Consider the following 22181-nt stretch of genomic DNA (forward strand, 5'->3'; position numbering starts at 1 on the left):
ACTTGACACTTACTAGCTGTGTGACCCTGGGCAAGTCACTTAACCCCCATTGCCTGCAAAAAAAACAAAACAAAAAAAAATAATAATTCCTCTTGCTCAGGGGCAGCTAGGTGGCTCAGTGGATAACACACTGGCCCTGGATTCAGGAGGACCTGAGTTCAAATCCGACCTCAGATACTTGATACTTACTAACTGTGTGACCCTGGGCAAATCATTTAACCCTCATTTCCCTGCAAAAAAAAAAAAAAGAAAGAAAGAAATTCCTCTCGCTCACTTTCTGATACATTCCATTCTGATGTCACATCCCTTAAGGGTTGTACCTCAGAACTATCAGCCTCCTCACATGCTGTAGAATTTACTTTTCACAAACCTCAGAGACTGGTGGGAAGACAGGACTGGCCTTAGCTGGATGCTAGTCTCTTTTCCTTCTGGCCTGGTGGACTGCCCCTGTCCCAACACAGATACCCTCATCCAGGGTGTTTCTTACTTCTCTAGTGGAGCCTCAGGCAGAGCAAGCTTCCTTCTTCCTGTGCTATGCCCTCCCCACTCAGGGAAGAGGGGCAGAGTGAGTTCTGTTGCCATGGAACGGTGGGGGAAGGGGGGGTTAGCTGACAAAAATTTCAGCAGTAACAAGTGAATTGTTGAGTGGATGCCAGAGTGCAAGCTCGTGACTTGGGTTGTCTAGCCGTGCCAGAGAATGGGGGCTGATGGGATAGGCATGCTAAGTGGGCTGTTGGTCCATCAGGTTGTTATTTTGTTAGGGCTCTCGCTGGCTTCAGGAGAGGTTTGAGAGGTTATAAACATTGGAGAAAATGCCCAGTCCTCCACATGGTGTGTGGCTGCACACACCTGCCAGAGTATATGACTGAACAACCCTGTTGGATGGGATGGATCCAGGCGACTTCTCCATAGAGCAAAGAGAAGTGAAACAACCTTGGAGTACTCTGGGTGAGGAGAGTGGCTTTTGTTAGGTCACCGATCCCTTCTTTCTCTGTTGTGATCTGAAGACGACTTCGCCCAAGGATCTAAGCTGGCTGAGGCCTGGCATGCCTTTTTTCCAGTTATCCTTCCCTTTTATATTTGCAACCTCTAAACCCCTAAGAGTATCTACAACCAAATAGAACAGGTGTTTACCGGATGGTTTCTTGTTTAATAGCACAAATGGATAACCATAATTATTCCTTGGAGCACCAGTGGCTGCTTCCTCTTTGAAGTGTGTCGAGCTCTCTCTTACAGGAAGAGCCTTGCATTATGTTTCTTCCAAACATTCATTGCTTTTGCTTCTTCACTTTCTCCTCTGTGTGACATTCTTTCCTTCTCCAACTTCTGGATACAATTCTGGATTCCCTGCTGCCTCTTTAGATCCTTTCATTTCTTGTACTTGTTGATTGAATGTTAGAAAGTCATTTCTTTGAGGGCCAGTTGTGAGGCTCCACTGAGATAATGGATGTAAATGTTTCAGAAACCTATAAATAGAGGTATATATTTATATTTTTGCTAATTGCTAATTTGCAAGTTGTGGATAATTTTTTTTACCAAAATATATTTTGATAGCTACAGTCAAGTGGCTATAATGGTGGCTCCTCATAATTTTAATTCATATCTCCAAAAGTATTCAATTTTAGAATGTTTCAGTAGATATTTAAATGTGCCTGAATATCTGTCAAAATATTTAAATTTTTAAAAAAGTATTAACAATAACCTACAGTGTCCAGAACTCATTTTAATTTTTTATTATTTTTTATTTTTTTGCGGGGCAATGGGGCTTAAGTGACTTGCCCAGGGTCACACAGCTAGTAAGTGTCAAGTGTCTGAGGCTGGATTTGAACTCAGGTACTCCTGAATCCAAGGCCAGTGCTTTATCCACTGCGCCACCTAGCCGCCCCCAGAACTCATTTTTACTGTGGGGAAGTAGGACAAAAAAAAAAAACCTAGGCCTGGAATCAAGAGAGCACTGGTTTTGAATTCTGGCTTTGAAACTAATGTGCCTTTTAAAGTGTCATTCTGACACGATGAATCTCAGTTTTATTATCAGTTAAATAGGGATATTTGTACTCTCAACTTCTCAGGGTTGCTGGGAAAGAATGCTTTGTAAACCTTAAGAAATCTTTGTTTACTTCCAAACTGAGCAAAAGCCCTAAGAGATTGCTGAGTTGATTTACCTCTCCAAAGAAACTGCTTTATAATGGATAATTTAGGGTTTTAAGATTCTCATATAAATGATTAGCATCTATCTGCAGTTTCTCTCTAAGTTTCTAACAAACTACATGTGTTTTTTCTTCTTTTAGGCTCTTATCAAAGAACAGCTTCAGGAAACTCAAGGCTTATGTGAATACGCCATCTATGTCCAAGGTAAAAAAAAAGTTCTCCTCCCCACCTTTTTTTGTGGGAGAGAGAGCTACAGATTCAGATTCCAGATTTTGAAAACAAGCTTCAAATAAAATATCTTACTTGACCCTAATTCATTCCTCTTCCTGCCTCCCTCTTCAGAAATCTGGATAGGCTGCCGTGTTGCATTATTTGGAAGCTAATGCCACAGTGAAAAAAGATGTGTTCTCCTGTGTCATTGTTCAACCCTCTTTTAGCTGTTGGCCCAGGGCTCATGCAGTGATTCAACTATAGGAGAAAACTGGGAGAAGGAACGGGGATTTGGGAGGCCAGGCAGGATGGAAGGCAAGGGAAGGGAAGGCATACTGGGAAAAGTGATCCAAAGCTCTGTCACTATCACTGACCTGACCTTTGACCTTTAATACAAAAGAACCACATTGGGCTTTGCTTCTGTGGCAGAAATGATTATTTTTTCATTGTGTCCAGAAAGCAGGTGGTCTTGATAGATCCCTATGATCCCTTCTGCTATTATCAGCATCTTACATTAAGGTATGTTGGGGCAGATTTGCCAAAAGCACCACAATATTTCCAACCTTAAAACTCTGGACTTTCCAAGCCAGTCATTTAATTCATTTCAACTCACTAATCATGCACCTACTATGTGTCAGGCACTGAGTTACATGCTGGGAATACAAGGGTAAAAATCAAAGCCCTTGCCTGAAGTAGTGGACATTCTCCTGGAGAGAAGCAATGTACATCCCAATAACTACCTACAAAATATTGACCAAGTCCTATTTTTGGTGATCAGGGAAGGTCCTAGGGATGGGGGCATCCCAAAAGGTCATGCATAGGAGATGGCACTTGGAGGGAGCTGGGGATCCCAAGAAGCAGAGAGGAGGAATATTACTGTAGAAAGAGGAGGAGGGGCAAGGCCTGCAATAGTGGGAAATAGCAGGGAGCATGGAATCAGTTTAGCAAGATGGGCTGGAGCTGGTTCACAAAGGGCTCAAAGTACCCAACAGGGGAACTCATCCCATATTCTAGAAGCACTAGGGACCCTGGAAGCTGCTTCTGAAAATGTTGGCCTAAGGACAGTTCTTGGCTTTGGACAGACAGAAGCAGGGGCTGAATAGTCACCACACTTGTTTTCAGTAGAATCAGTGGGCACCTTGGGCCTACTGGCAGTGAGGTTCTGCCTCAGGGATCCCTAAACCAGGGCCAGCAGAGCTGCTTTTTAAAACGATTGCAATCATTGCACTTCAGGATAATTGTCTTGCTTTGTAGCCCTCTGTATTTGATTTTGTGGGTTTGGAAGAATATATTAATAGGGTTTATGTTAAAGTCTTTACTAAACAGGCTTGTGCTTAGATAACCAGTCTCTTCTCTGTCCAGGGCGTGGTTTTACTTGCTTTTTGTTTGTCTCCTCATAGCTTTAATATATCGCCTCGAAGGGAATATCCAAGAATCCCTAGAACTCTTTCAGTCTTGTGCTGTTCTCAATCCTCAGAATGCTGACAACCTCAAGCAGGTGGCCAGGTCCTTGTAAGTATCGTCAGCTGGCATTGGAATTGTGGAATTAAGATCAAGTTTTCTTTCCTTACCACATAGTGCATGGTGTCAAATGCTGCAGGCTTCCTGGTGTAATCATCTACTGATGACAGTCTGACCTATAGGTACTTAAGAGAATGTAGGTCCTTAAAACAAGTCATGCTTCCTTTTTATGGGGGGAATTATTTTTAAAATGTGTAAGAGAAAGGTGGTGAGTAATGAAGAGAATGTTTAATTTTTAAAGAACTGTTCATTTCAGTTAGGATTGGTAGGGATTGATTTGATGATGTACATATGCATGATGTCCTATGCTGTGGGATTCTACACCATATTGTCAGCTAGGGAGTTTTCCTTGGTTAAATTATGGACCGTTTTCTCTGAGTAATGGAAAGGAATCTCTTACTCTTTACACCTAGATTTTTATACATCCAGCATCCTTTAAGGGATTCACCACTGTTTAGTTTCTTCCTGTCTTGTTAATCTCCAAGAAATCGAATAGGTTTGAGAAAGGCAGGACAGTTTGACTATTGGATAATGTTACTGTATCTTAGCATTGAAGTAGGAAGGAAGTGTAGTTAATTTTTTTAGTAGATTTTTGTACTGAATTTTGTAAATTGAGTGTTAGTGAAGCAGTTCTGTTGGAAGTAGAAGCATTGTTTCTCCAAAGGAAAATAACACAAGCATAATAATAACTTACATTTATATAGCATTTTTATACCTAGAACATGTACATACATTAGGTTTATATACTGGAATTGTTAGCAACAACTGTGATGGAATGTAATCACTGACTTATTAAATGGTTTTTCAGAACCCTAGTGTTCCAACCTACATCTCTGCATGTTTCTTTCTTCCTTCCTTCCTTCCTTCCTTCCTTCCTTCCTTCCTTCCTTCCTTCCTTCCTTCCTTCCTTCCTTCCTTCCTTCCTTCCTTCCTTTCTTTCTTTCTTCAAGACAATGAGGGTTAAGTGCCTTGCCCAGGGTCACACAGCTAGTAAGTGTCAAGTGTCTGAGGCTGGATTTGAACTCAGGTCCTCCTGAATCCAGGGCCGGTGCTCTATCCACTGTGCCACCTGGCTGCCCCCTCCTTTGTTTTATAAAACAAAGTATTGTCCTGCTGGGCTACAAATGGGTACTCCAGACCTTATGGAGAACAACCACACAGAGGTTCCATATCTCCTTTATATGTGAGAACCACTGGTTTAGGTGTCTGTGAGATAGCTTTCTTTTTTGTGGCTGTTTTTATCACTTCTAATTTCATGTCTCAGCCTCACTGTAACTAACTCTTTTTCCTGAATTCTGTGGAAAGAACATTGCACCTTAAGGAGTGGGCAAATCTCTTAACCTTTCAGCTGTCCAGTTTTTTAATCTGTAAAATAGGAATAATAATGCTAGATAAATTGCTGTGAGGATCATATGAGATGGTATATGTAGGCTTTGTAACTGTGAGTCCCCACAGAAATATCATCTATTATTATTCTTTGGAAAATCAGAACTTTAACTTCTGACAAGGCCACCTGACAAGTCATCAGCACTATTCCTTAAAAACTAGATGGGAGGGGGCAGCTAGGTGGTACAGTGGTTAAAGCACCGGCCCTGGATTCAGGAGTACCTGAGTTCAAATCCGGCCTCAGACACTTGACACTTACTAGCTGTGTGACCCTGGGCAAGTCACTTAACCCCCATTGCCTAAAAAAAACCCAAACAAACAAAAAAACTAGATGGGAAAGGGAGGATTGAGGCACAATAGCAATTGCAGATAAAACTCTTGAAATGGTCATTTTGCTCTTTACCATGCTGGTCAAGCAGGAGGAACACTTTACTTTATAGAAGCTTCCTTAAGACCATACAAGTAAAGGATGTGCCTGAAATGTTAGGCTTGTGGGTTAATGGGGAGAGAAGAGTGATTTTCTTTATTATGCAAATTTTATTTCTTCTGCAGATTTCTTTTGGGAAAACACAAAGCTGCTATTGAAGTATATAACGAAGCAGCTAAACTTAACCAGAAAGATTGGGTAAGCAGAGAACTTTCACTTCTTTTCAATTAAGTCATCCACATTATCCAGTTATAATTTACATTACATTAATGATCTGTTACTATTCCTCTTGGTCTGATTTGGGGCATAGTGAGCCAAAACTTGGATAGACATCCAGCATGCATTTATTAATTACCATGTGTTTGTTTTGAATCGATCTTATATATATAAGTATAAGTGTATACACACGTACACATACCTAAGCTTTGTGCTCTTGTTCACTCTTAGTTACGGATGATTTTTCTTTGTTCTTGAACCCTGTAAGCTGCATGTGTCAGTTGGCTTGGACAGAAAGATTTTCAAAAGCCAGATGGATCTCTGTGTCTTTAGAATTTATTCTAAGCATAGATGCTTAGAATAAATTTGTCTCTGACAAGTTTGTGTCCAAAATGCTAGAGTCCTGAGTATTTCTTCCAAATGCTAGCTCCAATTTTAAAGCTGAAGAAGATGTATTTCTTCCCTTCAAAGATGTTAACTTCTTTGCTTCCTTTTTTTTTTTTTTTTTGCACATGGGGTGGTGGGTTAAGTTTACAGCTTAGTAGGAAGTATTTTTGGTGATCAGGGAAGGTCCTAGGGATGGGGGCATCCCAAAAGGTCATGCATAGGAGATGGCACTTGGAGGGAGCTGGGGATCCCAAGAAGCAGAGAGGAGGAATATTACTGTAGAAAGAGGAGGAGGGGCAAGGCCTGCAATAGTGGGAAATAGCAGGGAGCATGGAATCTACAAGCCAGGGGTCTGGTTTTACTCAGATTCCTACTGGGGTTGTGCTTTTCGTCTTAGAGTCTGCCAATTAGTCCTCATTTCAGGGCCACCTTTTAGTTCAGTTCTCACTAGTAGGTCTCTCAGCCTCTGCTTTCTTAGAGGGAAAATCACTGTTCACTTAGCTTTTTGTTGCTTAAAGAATCTGTACTGTTTCTTTCTCACCAAGAACCCCAATTCATGACATTCAATCTGTCTGTTAAATATAAGTGAACACATTGAAAATTCTTGACTGAAAAGCAGCTATGGTTTGGGTTTCAGATTGAGACTTGACTGAGCAGACTCTTTGCACAAAGACACTGTGTTATTCTGCCTATTTGCCAGCTGTGAAATTACAGCTGATTCTGTTGTCCCTTCTCTTGTGCACAGGAGATCTGCCACAACTTAGGAGTTTGCTACATGTACCTGAAACATTTCAACAAGGTAATTCACAGAAACAGGCTTTGCTCTGGGCAGGGAATTTTACCATACATTAGTCCCATTGCATTAAGTTTCACCCAACTTTTCTGCCTTTTGTAATTACCCTGTGACTTTGGGTATGGGGGGGGGGGCAGGGCAATGAGGCTGGATTTGAACTCAGGTCCTCCTGAATCCAGGGCTGTTGCTTTATCCACTGCCACCTAGCTGCCCTGACTTTGGGTATTTTTTAAAAGAAAAGGCAGATTTGGTGGATCCTAGGAGGCAATAGTAACCTGAAGTGAGGCTTTCCCTATTCTGCTCTCACTTCCCTACTCCCCTAATTGTGAGGTTTGCAGCATTCCAGTAAAACTCATAAGTAGACCCTTCAAGTGAATATCCACAAGGGCTCTAACAATTTCACAGCTCACCATGGGTTTTGACATCTTTGTGGTAGGGATTGATTTTCAGCATTAAGTAGATCTGATGTCTTGGAGCTTGTATATGCTTTTTGGTGTTCAGATTTAATTTCCAAGAAAATAATTTGTATTTCAATGTATATTCAATCACTAAAGGTCAGTTTAAAACAACCACTACTAGACACACCCTAGGCAACACAAATAAAGAGAACAAAGGGGCCCCGATGGAAAGAGTGGGGAGGCTGCCATGCAGCACCTTTTGTAAAGCCGCACCTGGACATAAAAAGAATGGTGAAAACTCGGAAGATTGGGGCACGTGTGTGGACCCTCCTAGAGAACGTCAAGGGATGAATCATTCCTTCCTGTCCTCTCTTGAACGTACTAGTATTTGAAGGAACTGTCAACTCTCATTCCCACTGGATCATTTTGGTAAAGAAATCGTGCCAGGCCTGAGAGCCTTCGTGTCTCCTAGGCAGTCAGACTGAGCAAGGTGTAGCTAGTCCTAACTGATACATGCTGAATCTTGGGGGACACTTGTTCTGTTGAGCAACGTCTTTCTGAAACATGTCAGTAAGGCGCCCTGCGTCCAGAGAAGTAGATTTGTTACAAGTGTAAAGGAGAGGGGCAGTTGAATTCCGGAACCTTAAGGCAGGACACCGGGCTAAGGAAATCCCCTTGAGCACCTTTACAGGCTCAGGTAATGACTCATGCGATTCTGCACGTGGCTGCTCGACACGGTGCAAGGTGGACAATCTCTGAACTACCAGCAAAGGAGCACAGGGGATCCTGTATGTTGTGCCTTCCTAGATGTGACAACGGGTAAATGCTGACTCGAGCTATTGTTGTATCTTTATTATTAATGATAATAGAAGCATACCTTCTACTCAGTGGCACAGAGTTGTCCGTTTGCCTTTTCTTTGTGTGGCACTGACTTGATTTTTTTTTCCGTGTAGGCAAAAGACCAGTTGCACAGTGCCCTACAGCTCAACAGACATGATCTGACTTACATAATGTTGGGGAAAATTCATCTGCTGGAGGGGGAGCTAGAGAAGGCGATTGACATTTATAAGAAGGCAGTGGAGTAAGTAAACCCATTTTTGGTGAAAACACAGTAGCACGATTCAGCACTGCAGGTCTGAGTGAAAGCACAGCGACTTAGCTCGGGCTCATTGCTCATTGGTTTGGTTGTTGGTGTGTTCTCATTACTGGGACAGTTCCTGCACTAACTGGCCTTAGCAGCCTGTGGCAGTAAGCCCCTGGATTTCTTCAGCCCTGCTTTATTGCTGACATTGGAAAAGAAGATATTCGGCTTCTCAGGTCTCACAGGTGGGGTGGGGAAAGACCACCCATAGACCACTTCGTCCCCAAAGAAGGCCTTGAGGTTCAGCCCGTGAAGCCTCTCGGTGCGAGCCCTTCTTGTCTGAAATGAGCCTTTGGATCTGTGTAGAGATGTAAGGTGCACATACAGAAAGCTGGGGGCACTGTCCCCCTTTAAATGCCCAGGTCCCAACAGGCAGTCCTTAGACATAGGGACGAGTACCTGTGGTGATATTCCCCCCGTCTTTGGAGCTTCCCCCTGTCTTAGCAGAGAATGGATCCTATCTTAGCCATGGACGGTCTGTTCTGCCTGGGGAGCTAAGCCTCCAGTGACACCTAGGGGTTAGAATCAGAACCACTGCCAAAGATGACAGAGCCCTGAAGGGGATGAGTGTGGAGAAACTTTCTTATTTGCTGAGATAACTGGCTTCCCTCTGGTACTCTTTGATCTCCTTGAGGGCTATTAGACCCTGCTAGGTTTCTGTACAGGCCAGATCTTGGGGTGTTTCTTTTCAGGGGGACAGATGTCCCAATCCATTTCAGTGCTTAATGAGTTTGATTAGAGAGCAGAATGTCTGCTCTGCTCTGGTGTTTGTGACTCATTACATTTTGTAGGAGTGATTTTCTGGATTCCTCTGAGGTTTATACTTTTAGTCCTGTACTGGCTCCTCTCTTACCTTCCCTTTATTCTTACCAATGCACTGTTTTGCTCCTTCGTTATTTACAATTCTGGCACATCAGTAGCCACAATTTCCTTTATTAGAAAGGCATGAGAATGTTTAAGGATAAGCAGCACAGGGCAGCTAGGTGGCGCAGTGGATAGAGCACTGGCCCTGGAGTCAGGAGGACCTGAGTTCAAATCCGGCCTCAGACACTTAACACTTAGTAGCTGTGTGACCCTGGGCAAGTCACTTAACCCCAATTGCCTCACTAAAAAAAAAAAGGATAAGCAGCACGTCCAGAAGGACCCCCAGAAAAACCCTTCAGTTTTACCAAACAACTTGTCCTGCTTGAGGCACCAGATATCTTTTTCCTATGATCTTGGTGCAGTCCTGGGGCTAAGTGGCTCAGAACACCACAGCTCCTTTTGGATTGTTACCAACCCCATTAAGTCACTGAAATTCAGCAGCTTAACTCAATAAACGTTTATTAAGAGCCTCCTATGTTCCAGGAACTGTGTTGGTCATTGAGGATGTGTTCTACTGGGTGTGTACAAGAAATATACAGATAAGTAAATAGGGTGTCCTTTGGAGCACTGACCCCTGGAGGGCATCAGTCAGGAAAGGGCCTGTGCACAAGGTGCCACCTGAGTGAACTCAGAAAGCAATTGGGGGCTTCTCAAGGGCAGGGGGTGGGAGGGAGAGCAGTGCAGGCATTTGAGGAGAAAGAACCAACAAGCCTCCAACTGGAGATAGACTGCCGTGTGTGAGGTGCAAGGGGAAGCACGTGAAATCAGTTCAGAGAGGGGGGGGGAGCCGGAGGAGGAGTTTGCATTTTATCTCAGAGGCACGAGGGAATTGAGTAGGGGTTGACGTGGCAGGCCTGTGCTTGGCAGCTATGGAGGGTGGGCTGGAGAGGGGAGGAACAGGAAGGAGGGAGAAGAGGAAGAGGCGATGAGGGCATCCAGCAGGCTGATGGAGATGCTGCTGATGGACAGGGAGGGTGAGCAGAAGTAGGCTGCTGCCAAGGTTGTGAGCCAGGTGCCTGGAAGTCTGAGGGCATGTCCTTGACAGAAATAGGGGAGCTAAGAAGAAAGGGAATGAGGCCTGTTTAGACATGTTGTATTTGAGATGTCAGATGGATGTGGTCAGCAGGTGTTATGGGTCTGAAGCTCAGAGGGGAAGTGACCACTGGTTATGTATGTGTGGGCATTACTGCATAGATAGAATGGAAGAGGAAGGAAAGGAGAGAGAAGAGTGGGCCCAGGAGCAAATTGACTAGAATTGCGATTACAAGCCTCACTGGTCTGTCTTACAGGTTCTCACCGGAAAATACAGAACTTCTTACAACCCTGGGACTACTCTATTTACAGGTAATCCCAGCGCTCCTCCCCGTGACCTGATGGCCCAGTAGTTAGGCCCAGAGAGACTTCCTTGAAGCCATTTGATGTAAACTTGGCACATTTCACTACAGGCCACATCAAACAGGATCAAAACAGCCTTTCATGAGGATTCTCTTGTATTCTCCTGATTTTCTGCATCTGTGTCAGAACAAGTTTTGTTTGGGGCCAATCTGTATTCCTTAGCTGGCCTGGGAGAGCCCAACGAGGAGAAATAGCTGTGCCTAGTGGCAAAGTGTAGATGTCTCTTGTGAAGATGGGTGATAGACACCAGGGAGCCGAACTCCTGGGGCCCTTCCATCAATGCAGGGGGCACAGGGGCTGAAGGAGATTCTCCCTTTATGGGGTGGAGTTCAGGGTGGCTGTCAGAGGAGGAGGGGGCTCTGGGCCAGACTTTCTGCTCCCCACCTCTAGGGGACGCAGTCTGGTAGCCTTGGCATCTTGGGTTTGGTTTTTTTTCTCCTAAAGACTGTGACCAACAAAGAGGATGGTGGTACGGGGGGGGGGGGCGCGGGGCACAGTGGGCCTGTGGATCCTTTTGTCTCTGCCTCTGGCATCTGAGGATGGAAAGAGCGATGTTCTCCTGTGGTCCACAACAGTGGCTGCTTCTAGCCACACAGCAGCATCGGAGAGGGTTACGTGGTGGCAGGACTTTCTTTTTTAAACCTCATATGCTTCATTGTCACACAGCATAGACATCCCAACAAACCTAACAAAGTCCATCCCCTGAACATAAGGAAGCACTGCCACAGGATAGTCCAGGCCCCTTTTACCCTCTTTCATTTCTGACCAGTTAGTGGAAAGGATCTGTTTAAACTTTGATCTTTGGTACCAACAACACGAGCATTTACTTATTTTCATTATGGTCACTGTGTGTATTTGGGGGTCTCTTTTCTTCAGTCCATCTGATTTCTATCAAGTCTTCTCAGATTCCTCTGAATTCCTAATTTTCTTCCTGTCTTACTTACAGTATAACAATATTCCATTACATTGAGATATCAGAATTCATTCAGCTCTTCTTCTCCAGGGAGTCAGTCTTCCATCCCAGCGACATCACAGCTCCACACCCTCTTCTGTACATATCATAGGAAAAGTCTGTCAAACTCTAGGAGCCAGTGGTTTTCACCTTAGGACAGACCTGGCTTCATCCCTGGGAAACCTATTAACCCCAAGATGTGTTTGTCTAGAGAAGGTCAGAGGAGTCAGGCTGCTGCATCCTTGGGCCTAGATGTACCTAATTTTCTCTGTCTCTGATGTTGTTCTCTTGTTTTCCTTACCCCCCAAGCTTGGCATTTACCAGAAGGCATTTGAACATCTTGGAAACGCACTGACTTTTGATCCTACCAACTACAAGGTATCAGAGGATGTAGCACCCATGGGAATGTGGCTGCTTTTCATACATTTCTGGTGCCCGTCAGAGCCAACCTTGTGTGGGCAGGGGCAGGTGGGGTGGAGAGGAGTGCAGGTCTCTTAATGAGGTAAGAGAATGAGTGGGTGGGCTGTCAGGAGTCAGATGGGAGGTCCCAGTCTTCACAGGCTGATGGAATGTGGAATGGCCTGTCTGTCTCGATGAGGGAAAATGAGTTCCTGGTTGCTGTCATGGCTTGGTATTTCTTCAGCCAAGCAGCAAGCATCTCCCTAGTGCCTGCCAGGTGCCCGGCACTGTACTAAAGTAAGCTGTGGGTACCTACAGAGTGGACGTGCGGAGTCCTTCTTAAAGACTCAACCTCGATGGGTCTGAGCCTACAGAAAATACTCCAAGCTACTATTTTTCTGAGGAAGATGGGAAAATCCCTGCCTCTCTCCCAGGAGTGTTTCAGTGCCTTCTTTGTTTGGCTGGTTTTGGGGGGTTTTTTTGGTGGGGCAATGAGGGTTAAGTGACTTGCCCAGGGTCACACAGCTACTAAGTGTCAAGTATCTGAGGCTGGGTTTGAACTCAGGTCCTCCTGAATCCATGGCCAGTGCCCTATCCACTGCACTACCCAGCTGTCCCTTCAGTGTCTTTAATGCAACAGTTTTGTCCCTGCGAGTATTTGGAGAACAGAAAGAGGCTTAGAGTTTGGGAACTGGCCATGTAACATCATGCTGATGAAGCCTGCAAGAAGCAGCATCTCCCTGTGGGCTCCAGAGTGGAGGAGTGACTTACTCAGTAAAAGATGTTCCCTGTGGACTTGTAGGCCATCCTAGCAGCAGGCAGCATGATGCAGACCCACGGCGACTTTGATGTTGCTCTCACCAAATACAGAGTTGTGGCGTATTCTGTGCCCGAAAGTCCCCCATTATGGAACAACATTGGAATGTGCTTCTTTGGCAAGAAGAAGTATGTGGCGGTAAGCGCGGGCCCTTTCCTTGTCTTTGGTGGTGCCCTGGGCGTCGGTAGCTCCTGCCCCCGCCCCCCCCACTATGCTTCGCTTGCCTGCAGGCCATCAGCTGTCTGAAGAGGGCCAACTACTTGGCGCCATTCGACTGGAAGATCTTGTACAACCTGGGACTTGTTCACCTGACCATGCAGCAGTACGCCTCCGCCTTCCACTTTCTCAGCGCCGCCATCAACTGCCAGCCCAAGATGGGGGAGCTCTACATGCTCTTGGCAAGTATGTGATGCCCCTCATCCCCGGATGGAGTCCAGGAGCGCTGGCTAGTGGGGAGGAACAGCCCCAGTCCTCTCCCCACTGGGGCAGCGGCTTGGGGCTGGGCTGGGCTGGAAGAAGGGCGTCTCAGAGTCAGGCGCCTAGTTAGCCACAGGGCCTCCCCGGCTCAGATCTGCTTCTGGCCTGCCACGGACAGCAGCAGCAGTAAGTGCCGGCCTCAGAGGCCCAAAGCCCTGGGTTCAGGCCTAATGGGTAGGAGATTTCAGCTCGATATGAGGAGAAACAGTGAGAGTTAGAGCCACTCAAGAGTGGAAGGGCTGTCTTAATAGGTGGTGAGGTTTCCATCATCGGGAATATTACAGAAGGGATTCCTGGTAAGCTGTGGTGGGACTAGGTGATGAGTCTCCTCCAATGCTGAGATTCTTTGATCCTGAGTCTTAAGATTTAAGTCTAGGGCTAGAAGCCCAGCACTGGCACTCACTAGCTGTCCATCTGCGAGCAAGTCACTTAACATCTCAAGACATTAGTTAATATGTCTATTAAATGGGCAAAAGAAGACTTGGCAGTAGAGTAAGTCCAAAGACCTGGGTTCAAATCCTGCTTCTGTGGCCTCCCTCGCTTCATTTCTCCAGTGTCACAGTTGGTCCCGGCAGTGTCTGAGCTGAGTTCTAGGCCCCTGACACCCCCTCTCCGACCACCCAACAGGGCTGCAGTAAAGCTAGATGCAGTAAGAGGATCCAGGAATCCAGGCCATAGTCAGCAGATCTTGTTCAAACCCAGTTTCCCAGGGTTCCCTTGGTGGTTGCAGCCATTTCTTTCTTTTCTGTGCTTCAGTTGCTTTGACCAATCTGGAAGATACTGAGAATGCCAGCCGAGCCTATGCAGAAGCGGTCGCCCTGGACCAGTGAGTCAGGGGTTCTTGATTTGCCCCCTTTGGCTGTGGTGGGAAGAGTCTGCTCCCTGGGGCCGGTCTTTGGCGCTGCCCAGCTTGCCTCTAGTCCCCCCCCCCCCCCCGTATTCCCTCTTAGATAAGTGAAGGACCCCGTGTTCCCAGGAAGAGCAGAAATAGGAACTGTATTTACCACATGCCCTCAGCACAGCAGAAATTCGTAACAGGACTCATTCTTGGGATGCATTTCTAATGACATCCTTAGCCATGTGGCAGCAAAAAGCCTTTGGACAGTCAGAGTTGTCCATCTGGGAGCAAGTCACTTAATGTCTCAAGACATTAGTTAATTCGTCTGTCTGTAAAGTGGGCATAAGAAGACTTGGTGGTGGAGTAAGTCAGAAGACCTGGGTTCAAATCCTGCCTCCATGGCCTCCCTTTCTTCATCTGTACAGTTTCGCTGGCAGCGGCCCTGGCCCCTGGGGTCCTTCGCCCAGGCCCTGGCAACATGGGGTCAGCCCAGGTCCAAGTGCCAAGAGGGTGCAGGGGAGGATTCTGAGAAGTCCTTTCTTCCTGTTACGAGTCAGGAAGGAGCCTTAGAGTAGTGGGGGAAGGGGGTGGCACTGGTGTCCGGCACTGCCCCTCAGGGAGGGGCATGGGCACACTGCAGGGCACTCAGGTGACCAGTGCTTTGACCTCCTTTTGTTGGGAAAATCCCATGGGCAGAGTTGTGAACTTTTCTTGTGCAATACTAAGAGATCCAAAGCAGTCTTTTGTCACAAGGTCCCACCAGATCTGTTGTGTGTCTGCCAACCTCAGGTCTAATCCTCTGGTGAATCTGAACTATGCTGTGCTGCTGTACAATCAGGGAGAGAAGAGGAGGGCCTTGGCCCAGTACCAGGAGATGGAGAAGAAAGTCACCCTGCTAAAGGGGAGCAGCTCTCTGGACTTTGACCCCGAGGTAGGTCTGATTGTTCCCAGGGGGAGCCGAGGAGGAGGCTTGGACCCCAGGGAGGCTGGCTCAGGGCTCCCGTTTGCAAGGTCTGTGTGTGTTCAGGCACCAATTTGTAACAACACGACTTGAGTGTGGCCTTTTGTTGTGAGAGGGTGTCCCAACACCTTTCCCTAGCTCCTGTCTTAAAAAAAAAAAGAACAAAACAATTGAGCAAAACTAAGCAATACATTGAAAATGTAATAATGATGTAAAAATAAATAATCATACAACCAACCAGTACATCGAAGATGAAAGCCATCATTCTCATTCACGTTATGGGTAGGACTCTGCAAGTCTTTCCCCCAGAATCCATCCCTCCTCAGAACTCCCCTCTTGGTTGATGGTACCATCCTCCCCCAGTCACTCAGGGTCACAGCCTCGGTGTCGTCCCACACGTCCCCCTTTTCCATTTGTCGCCCAGACCTCCCTCCACCACATTGATCCAGTGCTTGCCCTTTGATCCCCCCGCCTCCAGCCGAGTTCATGCCCATGTGGCCTCCTGATGGGCCTCCCCCTTGGAGACACAATCCATACTGCTGCCAGAGGGACTGTCTAGAAGGTGCCACCCCCATCCTCACCCAGGAAGCCAGGGCTTCCCTGCTCTCCGTGGGATGTGTACAAGTCCCTCGGTTTGGCTTCCGGAGCTGCTTCGCTGGCTGGCCCCACCCTCCCCCTGCACTCCCCGTGCCCCTCCAGCAGGTGTTCACACGTGCCTCCTTCTCTCTCTTCCTCCTACTGTGGGATCCCTTCCTGGCCGCCCCCAGTCCCTGTGTGTCCATGGGCCAAGGAGCCGTGCCACCTGATGAGAACACAAGCTGAGGATAGATGGGGGTAGTGTCGCTTTTGTTCTCTGTATCCCCAGTGCCTGGCACATAGTAGGTGCTAAATACTTGTTGATCAATGGCCTGGAGTTAAGTGCCTCAGAGACCTTTTCTAGCTGAAACCCAGAACTCATCTTCCTCATCTATTCTCTGCTTCTTCCTGTCTCCAAATAGGGAGGCATCCTTAGTCTCTGTCGTGCTCAGCACTTTACAAATATGATCTCTTTGATCCTCACAACACCCTGGGAGGTAGGTTCTGTTATGATCCCCCTTTTATAGATGAGGAAACTGAGGCAGACAGGCTTGCCCAGGGTCACTCAGCTAGGAAGTACCTGAGGCCTGATTTGCACTCAGGCCCTAATGCTCTGTCCACTAGGCCACCTGCCGCCAAGGCGAAGTATCCTTGTGACTGTACCCTCTCTCTGGAACCTTGTTTAAACAACATCTCATGTGCATCTCTAGCTGCTTCTGCACCATCTGCCCTTGTGAAAGTCACATTTAACCCTTTGCCCATACAGCTGTCCCCACTTTACCACTTTGCTTGGACAAGCTTCTCTAAGTCGTCTAAACTCTAAGGCTTCTCTTCCCTCACCCCTTACTCATTCAGCCCCTTGCATCTGGCTTCAGTCCCCATGACCAGACTGCTTTTTTTTTGTTTTTTTGTTTTGTTTTGTTTTGTTGACAGGGCAATGAGGGTTAAGTGACTTGCCCAGGGTCACACATCTAGTAAGTGTCAAGTGCCTGAGGCTGGATTTGAACTCAGGTTCTTCTGAATCCAGGGCTGGTGCTTTATCCACTGTGCTACCAAGCTGCCCCTAGACTGCTTTGTTAAGAGTTGCCTGCAACCCTTCAGTGGCTTTTCCTCAGTCCTCATCCTTCTTGGCTTCTTTGGCACTTTGAAATGGTTGCATCCTCCATCTGGATACTCCCTTCCTTTAGCTTTGTCTGGTTCTTTCCTTTAAAAGCCAAGTAATGCCTCCTATGGAGTCCTCCCTGAGCTTTCCCTCCTCGGTTTAAACAAGTAGTTTCTCTATGCTGTTCTTAAGCAATGACCATGTAGCATTTTATACTAGATGGAGTTATTGGTTCTTGTGCCATGAACCAAGAGTCTAACCTAGTCGTTGTGTTTTACTAAGGTGGAGAGAAATTTTCTTTCTTGAGGCATAATAATCTCTGCACAGGGCATTTCCAGCCCTCCTTTTGCAAAATAAGTTTAGAGTCCTTTCAGGGCCAGGAAGGTAAGACTGTCAGGGACGATCTTTCTTGAGATTATGATGTGTTTGTTTTTGTTTTTTTTCCTTGGGTGGACAAGATGGTGGAAATGGCTCAGAAAATGGGGGCAGCTCTGCAAGTTGGAGAAGCACTGGTCTGGACTAAACCAGTTAAAGATCCCAAGTCAAGGAATCGAACAAGTTTGACCAACAGGTCATCCAGTTTCCAGCAGCCCTTGGGTTCCAACCAAGCTCTAGGGCAAGCAATGTCTTCAGCAGCCATGTTTGGGAGAGCCACACAGCTCCCTGCAGGTGAGTAGCCTCTGCATGATACTGGAGATTTCCCTTTGGGGAGACATTTTAAAACCAGGTTTCCCTGTGTCACATACAGCAAACATTAATACAGAGCTCTTCAGAAGAAACCTGTCAAGCAAACCAAGCGGCCCTTGATTCTGTAGGCAAGTTGTAAGGCCCAGGTTGGGTGATTGGCATCTTGGATGTGCAAGGCCAGTTGGGAAATACTTTGGGAAGATGGCTTAAGGTCCCTGACACAGCCTAACTCCATCCAGTCAGGCCTGGGAGCAGCTGAAAGCTGATACAATTAAAGCCTTTTCTTGTCCTATTGAAACAGTACTTTCTCTGGCTGAAAAAGCCTTGACTCTCATTTGGAATCTACCAATAGGCTTCATTTTCTTATACTGATTATTCAAGATTAGCAGGCCCTTGGAGTCGGGGGACTGAGACCTGGAACTGTATTCCCTCAATGTATTCCCTCAATTGACCAGGTGCTGGTGGGCCACCTCAGTTTGCAAAGCCTCCTTCCCTTCCTCTGGAGCCAGAGACAGATCCAGCTGAAGCCATAAACTCTGAGACCCAAGAACAAAAAGAGACACAGAAAAGCAAGGCGGCCCCAGAATAAAGATTTCTCCCTTGGAAAGAACGCGGCAGATTCAGACAGGTAATGGTATACATGCTGAATGGCTGTTGATAGGCAGAAGGCCAAGTTTGAGTCAAGCCCCTTAGGGTTAGGTCTCTCAGCTTCCCTCTTCTTTTAAACCCCAGGCCCAGCAAGCCTCGAGCCTAGTGCCCCTCTAAGGCAGTCTGGCGATGTCTGTCCTGCTGAGCTCAGAATTAGAGCAGTGGGGAAGGAGTCGATGAGGTCTTATGACCAAGCTGATGGGCTAAGAGCTAGCAAGCTGATACGTACTGCTGATAGTATTGACAATCTTTTAAAAATTGCCATTTGGTTGTTTTTCTGGTACAGAGCAGGACAGTATAACCACAGCAGATTGGTGTCCTATGATGACAACCTTTAGCTACGGCCTGCATCTTGATGGAAATCCTCAAACCCCGAGGCTGTGCAGTGTAGCAACCACTGATTTCTGACCTGCTGTTAGAATAGCTGCCCTCCAGGCCCGGAGCAAGCGTCCCAGCCTCACCTGCCCCGGGGAATCTGGAACATGGCTCCAAGCTCAGCTCAGGAGAGCTTAGATCATGTTGTCCTGACTACAGATCCAGCAGCAACAGGAGCTCTTGCTGAATGAAAAGAGCTGCTCAGAGTGAGTTTTTATTTAAGGCAATCACTGACCATTGTCTATTTGTATATTCTTGATAGAATAAAGATTATGTATTGTCACTCTCTTGGTATTTTCCTTTTATACAGCCATTAAAGATGGCTAGCACCCTCCTCCTTACTCAAGGGGTTGGAAATATATTAGTACAATATTTGGAAATAAGGTGCAAGGCTCTTGTTCTTCCACTCCTGTTTAGGAATTCAGCTTGTAAATTAAGCCTTTATATACTTTGTCTTAAAGGCTGATATCCAAAGAAAAGTCACCTGCTGAAACGACTCAGTAACTCTTTTGGTTCCTTACAGTACTAATGGAGGAAGTAGTAGAAATTCTTTTCCTCTTAGTGGGGAGGTGGGGGAGTGTCACTTTAATTAATTCATTAATTTTTTAGTGAGGCAATTAGGGTTGACTTGTTCAAGGTCACACAGCTAGTAAGTGTTAAGTGTCTGAGGCTGGATTTGAACTCAGGTACTCCTGACTCCAGGGCCGGTGCTCTATCCACTGCGCCACCTAGCTGCCCTGGAAAGTGTCACTTTACAAAGCCCAAAATCCTTTGCAAAAAGCCAGCCCTGGTGAATTGGGCACAAGTGGGGTAAAGAACTAAAGGGTATCTCCTGTCAACTTTTTAGTGCCTTTCTCAGGTCTAACAGCAGCTTTGAAATTGGATATACATACATAATTAGATATGCATATGTATATAATACATACAACACTTCATTTTTTAAAACTTTAAAACTATAATTAGACACAATCATCTGCAGATGGATCTGTTCTCTAGGCATGAGTATGTCAGGATTTTTTCCTCCTCAGGAATACTACCTAGATTAAAACCATTATGTCTTACTGCACTGAGTTAATATTCTAAGAAAGGAAGAACACTGCGGGCAAAAGGACTTCAGTAACCAGGCAATAGCAACACCGTATCCTTACCAACTCCCCACTCTGATTACAGCCTTCCTTTTCTCACCAAATATGTGTCATACTGACTGGGCAAAGCCTTTTTCTGTTTTCTAGTTCAGAATGTCCATTTAATTAGACAAACCTTTTCCTTACACATCATACACAAGAAATAGTGGGAACTTAAGCAGTTGTGGTGTTTATCAATTTACTTATGAAAAGATTTGATTTGATTATAATCAGAGCAAAGATTAATGTTACCTCCATCTTCATGATGTTGGGTTGGCCTATGACTGACTAGTTTACCACACTGAAGGTGAAGCATGGATCCTTCACCAAAGTAAATAATTTCCATCCAATGGATTTTACAAGATAAGACTTTATAGCTCAACCAAAAATGTTTCTGTTATGTTTCAGAATTTGTCATCTCATTGCTATTGGGTAGAACCAACCAATGAGAGGACTGAGGCTGGAGAGCTGAGTTATGGATGTTCACTAGGTAGTTCTGCTTGTGCTACTGTGATATATTTGGATCATCACGTTGACAACTATGTGAATCTAAAATCCTGAACTGGCTGTTTAATAAAACTATTCAAAACAAGTTCAGAAATTGCAGTATGAACACTGTGGCAACTTTCTAACTGCTTCACATTAGAAAACCAGAAATTAATGGAAGGGTTGTGAGAAAAACTGCTTTTACTTCAATATGGACAGTGTCTTTAGATCTTAACAGCTTCCAACACTAGCATAAGTACACCCTTATCTTTAATAAGGGTTGTTGATTTTGTGGTTTATGTTTCTCCTCTGCTTGGATTTGAACTATCGTCTGCTGGTTGATTTGGGGGTGGGAAGACTGCAATGCAGTGGGCCCATTTTATCGTCCAAAAAAGTACTTTACTCATCCTCTTCCCTAAAGATTTAGGGCAAAATAGCTCACTCAGTGAATGTAGGAACCATGTCTTAACTATCTTCATATTAACTGAAATGAAATGCCACTGCAGTTCCAGGCCAGCAGCTTAGTGAAGAAACCCGGATAGTCTCGATGTGCTTGGTGGTAACTTCCACCAGAGAGTCCAATACCAAACTACTCCAACCCCAACCTGGTTTAGCAAAACGTTTACACGTTTTCCAGAGCTTGCTTTCACAAGTCCTGCTGTAGAAAATACCAAAATCCCAAACTTGAAAACACTGATTCTTAACCAAACCACTTAAGATGCAAGTCAGAGACTTGTTTCAGACACTGATTCTATTCACTATGCTTCTGGTTTGGCTCAGGCTGTGGTAGGGGAAGGGAGCCCCTGCTCATCACTGATTATCTGTCTTCAGCAATGCAAACCTAAAACAAGTGGGGCCCTAAGCAACAACGCCCAGGATAACACTGGATACTCCAAAGGTTGTCCTTTAAATGGAATAAACCCCACCGTTCGCATCACTATTTCTGTAGTTATTCACTCATCTAAAAGAGCTTCAAGCATGGCTTGAAAGTTGTCAGTAGGGTAATTAATCTGTTGTTCTTGAAAAATGTCTTCTAATTAGGTCAGAGACAATAAGCAAAACATCTGACACCCGTGGTCTCTTGGTTCTCCAGACAAGTAAGGACGTCTTCACGCGCCTCCTTAAGAAACCAAAACTTTTTTGAACGACCCAAATAAACACTGAGCAAAGAAAGATAGCATTAAACAATAAAGTGCCAGGATATTTAAAAAGACAAAATGTCAACTGCAGGCCTCCTAGAATTCTATGTCAGAATACAATGACGACTTGTTCCAATATTTGAATTTCTTCTGCTGCTCCAAGTGACTTCCCAACTCAAACTTGGAAAAGTGGAAAATATGGGGGGAGGGGTAAGTGTGACTGTAAAAGATTATTGAGGCTTAGCCTACATTCTTGTATGCTAACCTGGAGTCTGTGAAATTTAAAAAACAGTCCAATCATTTTCAATATAACTGATTTCACATAAAATCCTATCCAGTTAACGTTAAAATATGATTCTGAAAAGGGGTTGGTTCATAGGCTTCATCAGAGGTCCATAACACAAAAGAGGTCAAGATCCCCCTGCTCACGGCTACACATAAAGAAACAGCCTGTATGTTAATTCCAGCAGGGTTTCCCAGATGGGCTAGTTTTATACCTTTTCAAGTGTGGTCTTGAAACTGTAGCTAGAAATCTTCAAGCTGCCCAGGGGTAAGATAGGCTCATATTGGTGTCTTAAGCCCCTACAGGAGTAGGCCCCCACACTGGCTACAGTCATACCATGTGTCTATGACAACATACAAGAGGTATCTGAAAATACAGGGGAAGAACACCTATTCACACATAGCACAATTGTGCAGGAAGAAAAGCTCAAG

General features: G+C 45.5%; 1 protein-coding gene across 3 annotated transcripts in view; it reads left to right on the plus strand.

The window, feature by feature from the left end:
* BBS4 (Bardet-Biedl syndrome 4) overlaps window positions 1-19001 on the plus strand; it is a 67346-nt gene extending 48345 nt beyond the window's left edge. For all 3 annotated transcript variants that reach the window (XM_043982447.1, XM_043982448.1, XM_043982445.1), the window contains 14 exons: window positions 2289-2352; window positions 3759-3870; window positions 5818-5890; window positions 7041-7094; window positions 8440-8567; window positions 10781-10835; window positions 12148-12216; window positions 13040-13192; window positions 13285-13456; window positions 14288-14357; window positions 15159-15300; window positions 17467-17677; window positions 18151-18323; window positions 18630-19001. In XM_043982447.1, the coding sequence (XP_043838382.1) occupies window positions 2289-2352; window positions 3759-3870; window positions 5818-5890; window positions 7041-7094; window positions 8440-8567; window positions 10781-10835; window positions 12148-12216; window positions 13040-13192; window positions 13285-13456; window positions 14288-14357; window positions 15159-15300; window positions 17467-17677; window positions 18151-18284 (1437 nt within the window). In that variant the 3' untranslated portion in view covers window positions 18285-18323; window positions 18630-19001. The remainder of the gene's footprint in view (window positions 1-2288; window positions 2353-3758; window positions 3871-5817; window positions 5891-7040; window positions 7095-8439; window positions 8568-10780; window positions 10836-12147; window positions 12217-13039; window positions 13193-13284; window positions 13457-14287; window positions 14358-15158; window positions 15301-17466; window positions 17678-18150; window positions 18324-18629) is intronic.
* Window positions 19002-22181: the final 3180 nt, after the last annotated feature.

The sequence above is a fragment of the Dromiciops gliroides genome, chromosome 2 (assembly GCF_019393635.1).
Source record: "Dromiciops gliroides isolate mDroGli1 chromosome 2, mDroGli1.pri, whole genome shotgun sequence".
Classification (NCBI taxonomy): domain Eukaryota; kingdom Metazoa; phylum Chordata; class Mammalia; order Microbiotheria; family Microbiotheriidae; genus Dromiciops; species Dromiciops gliroides.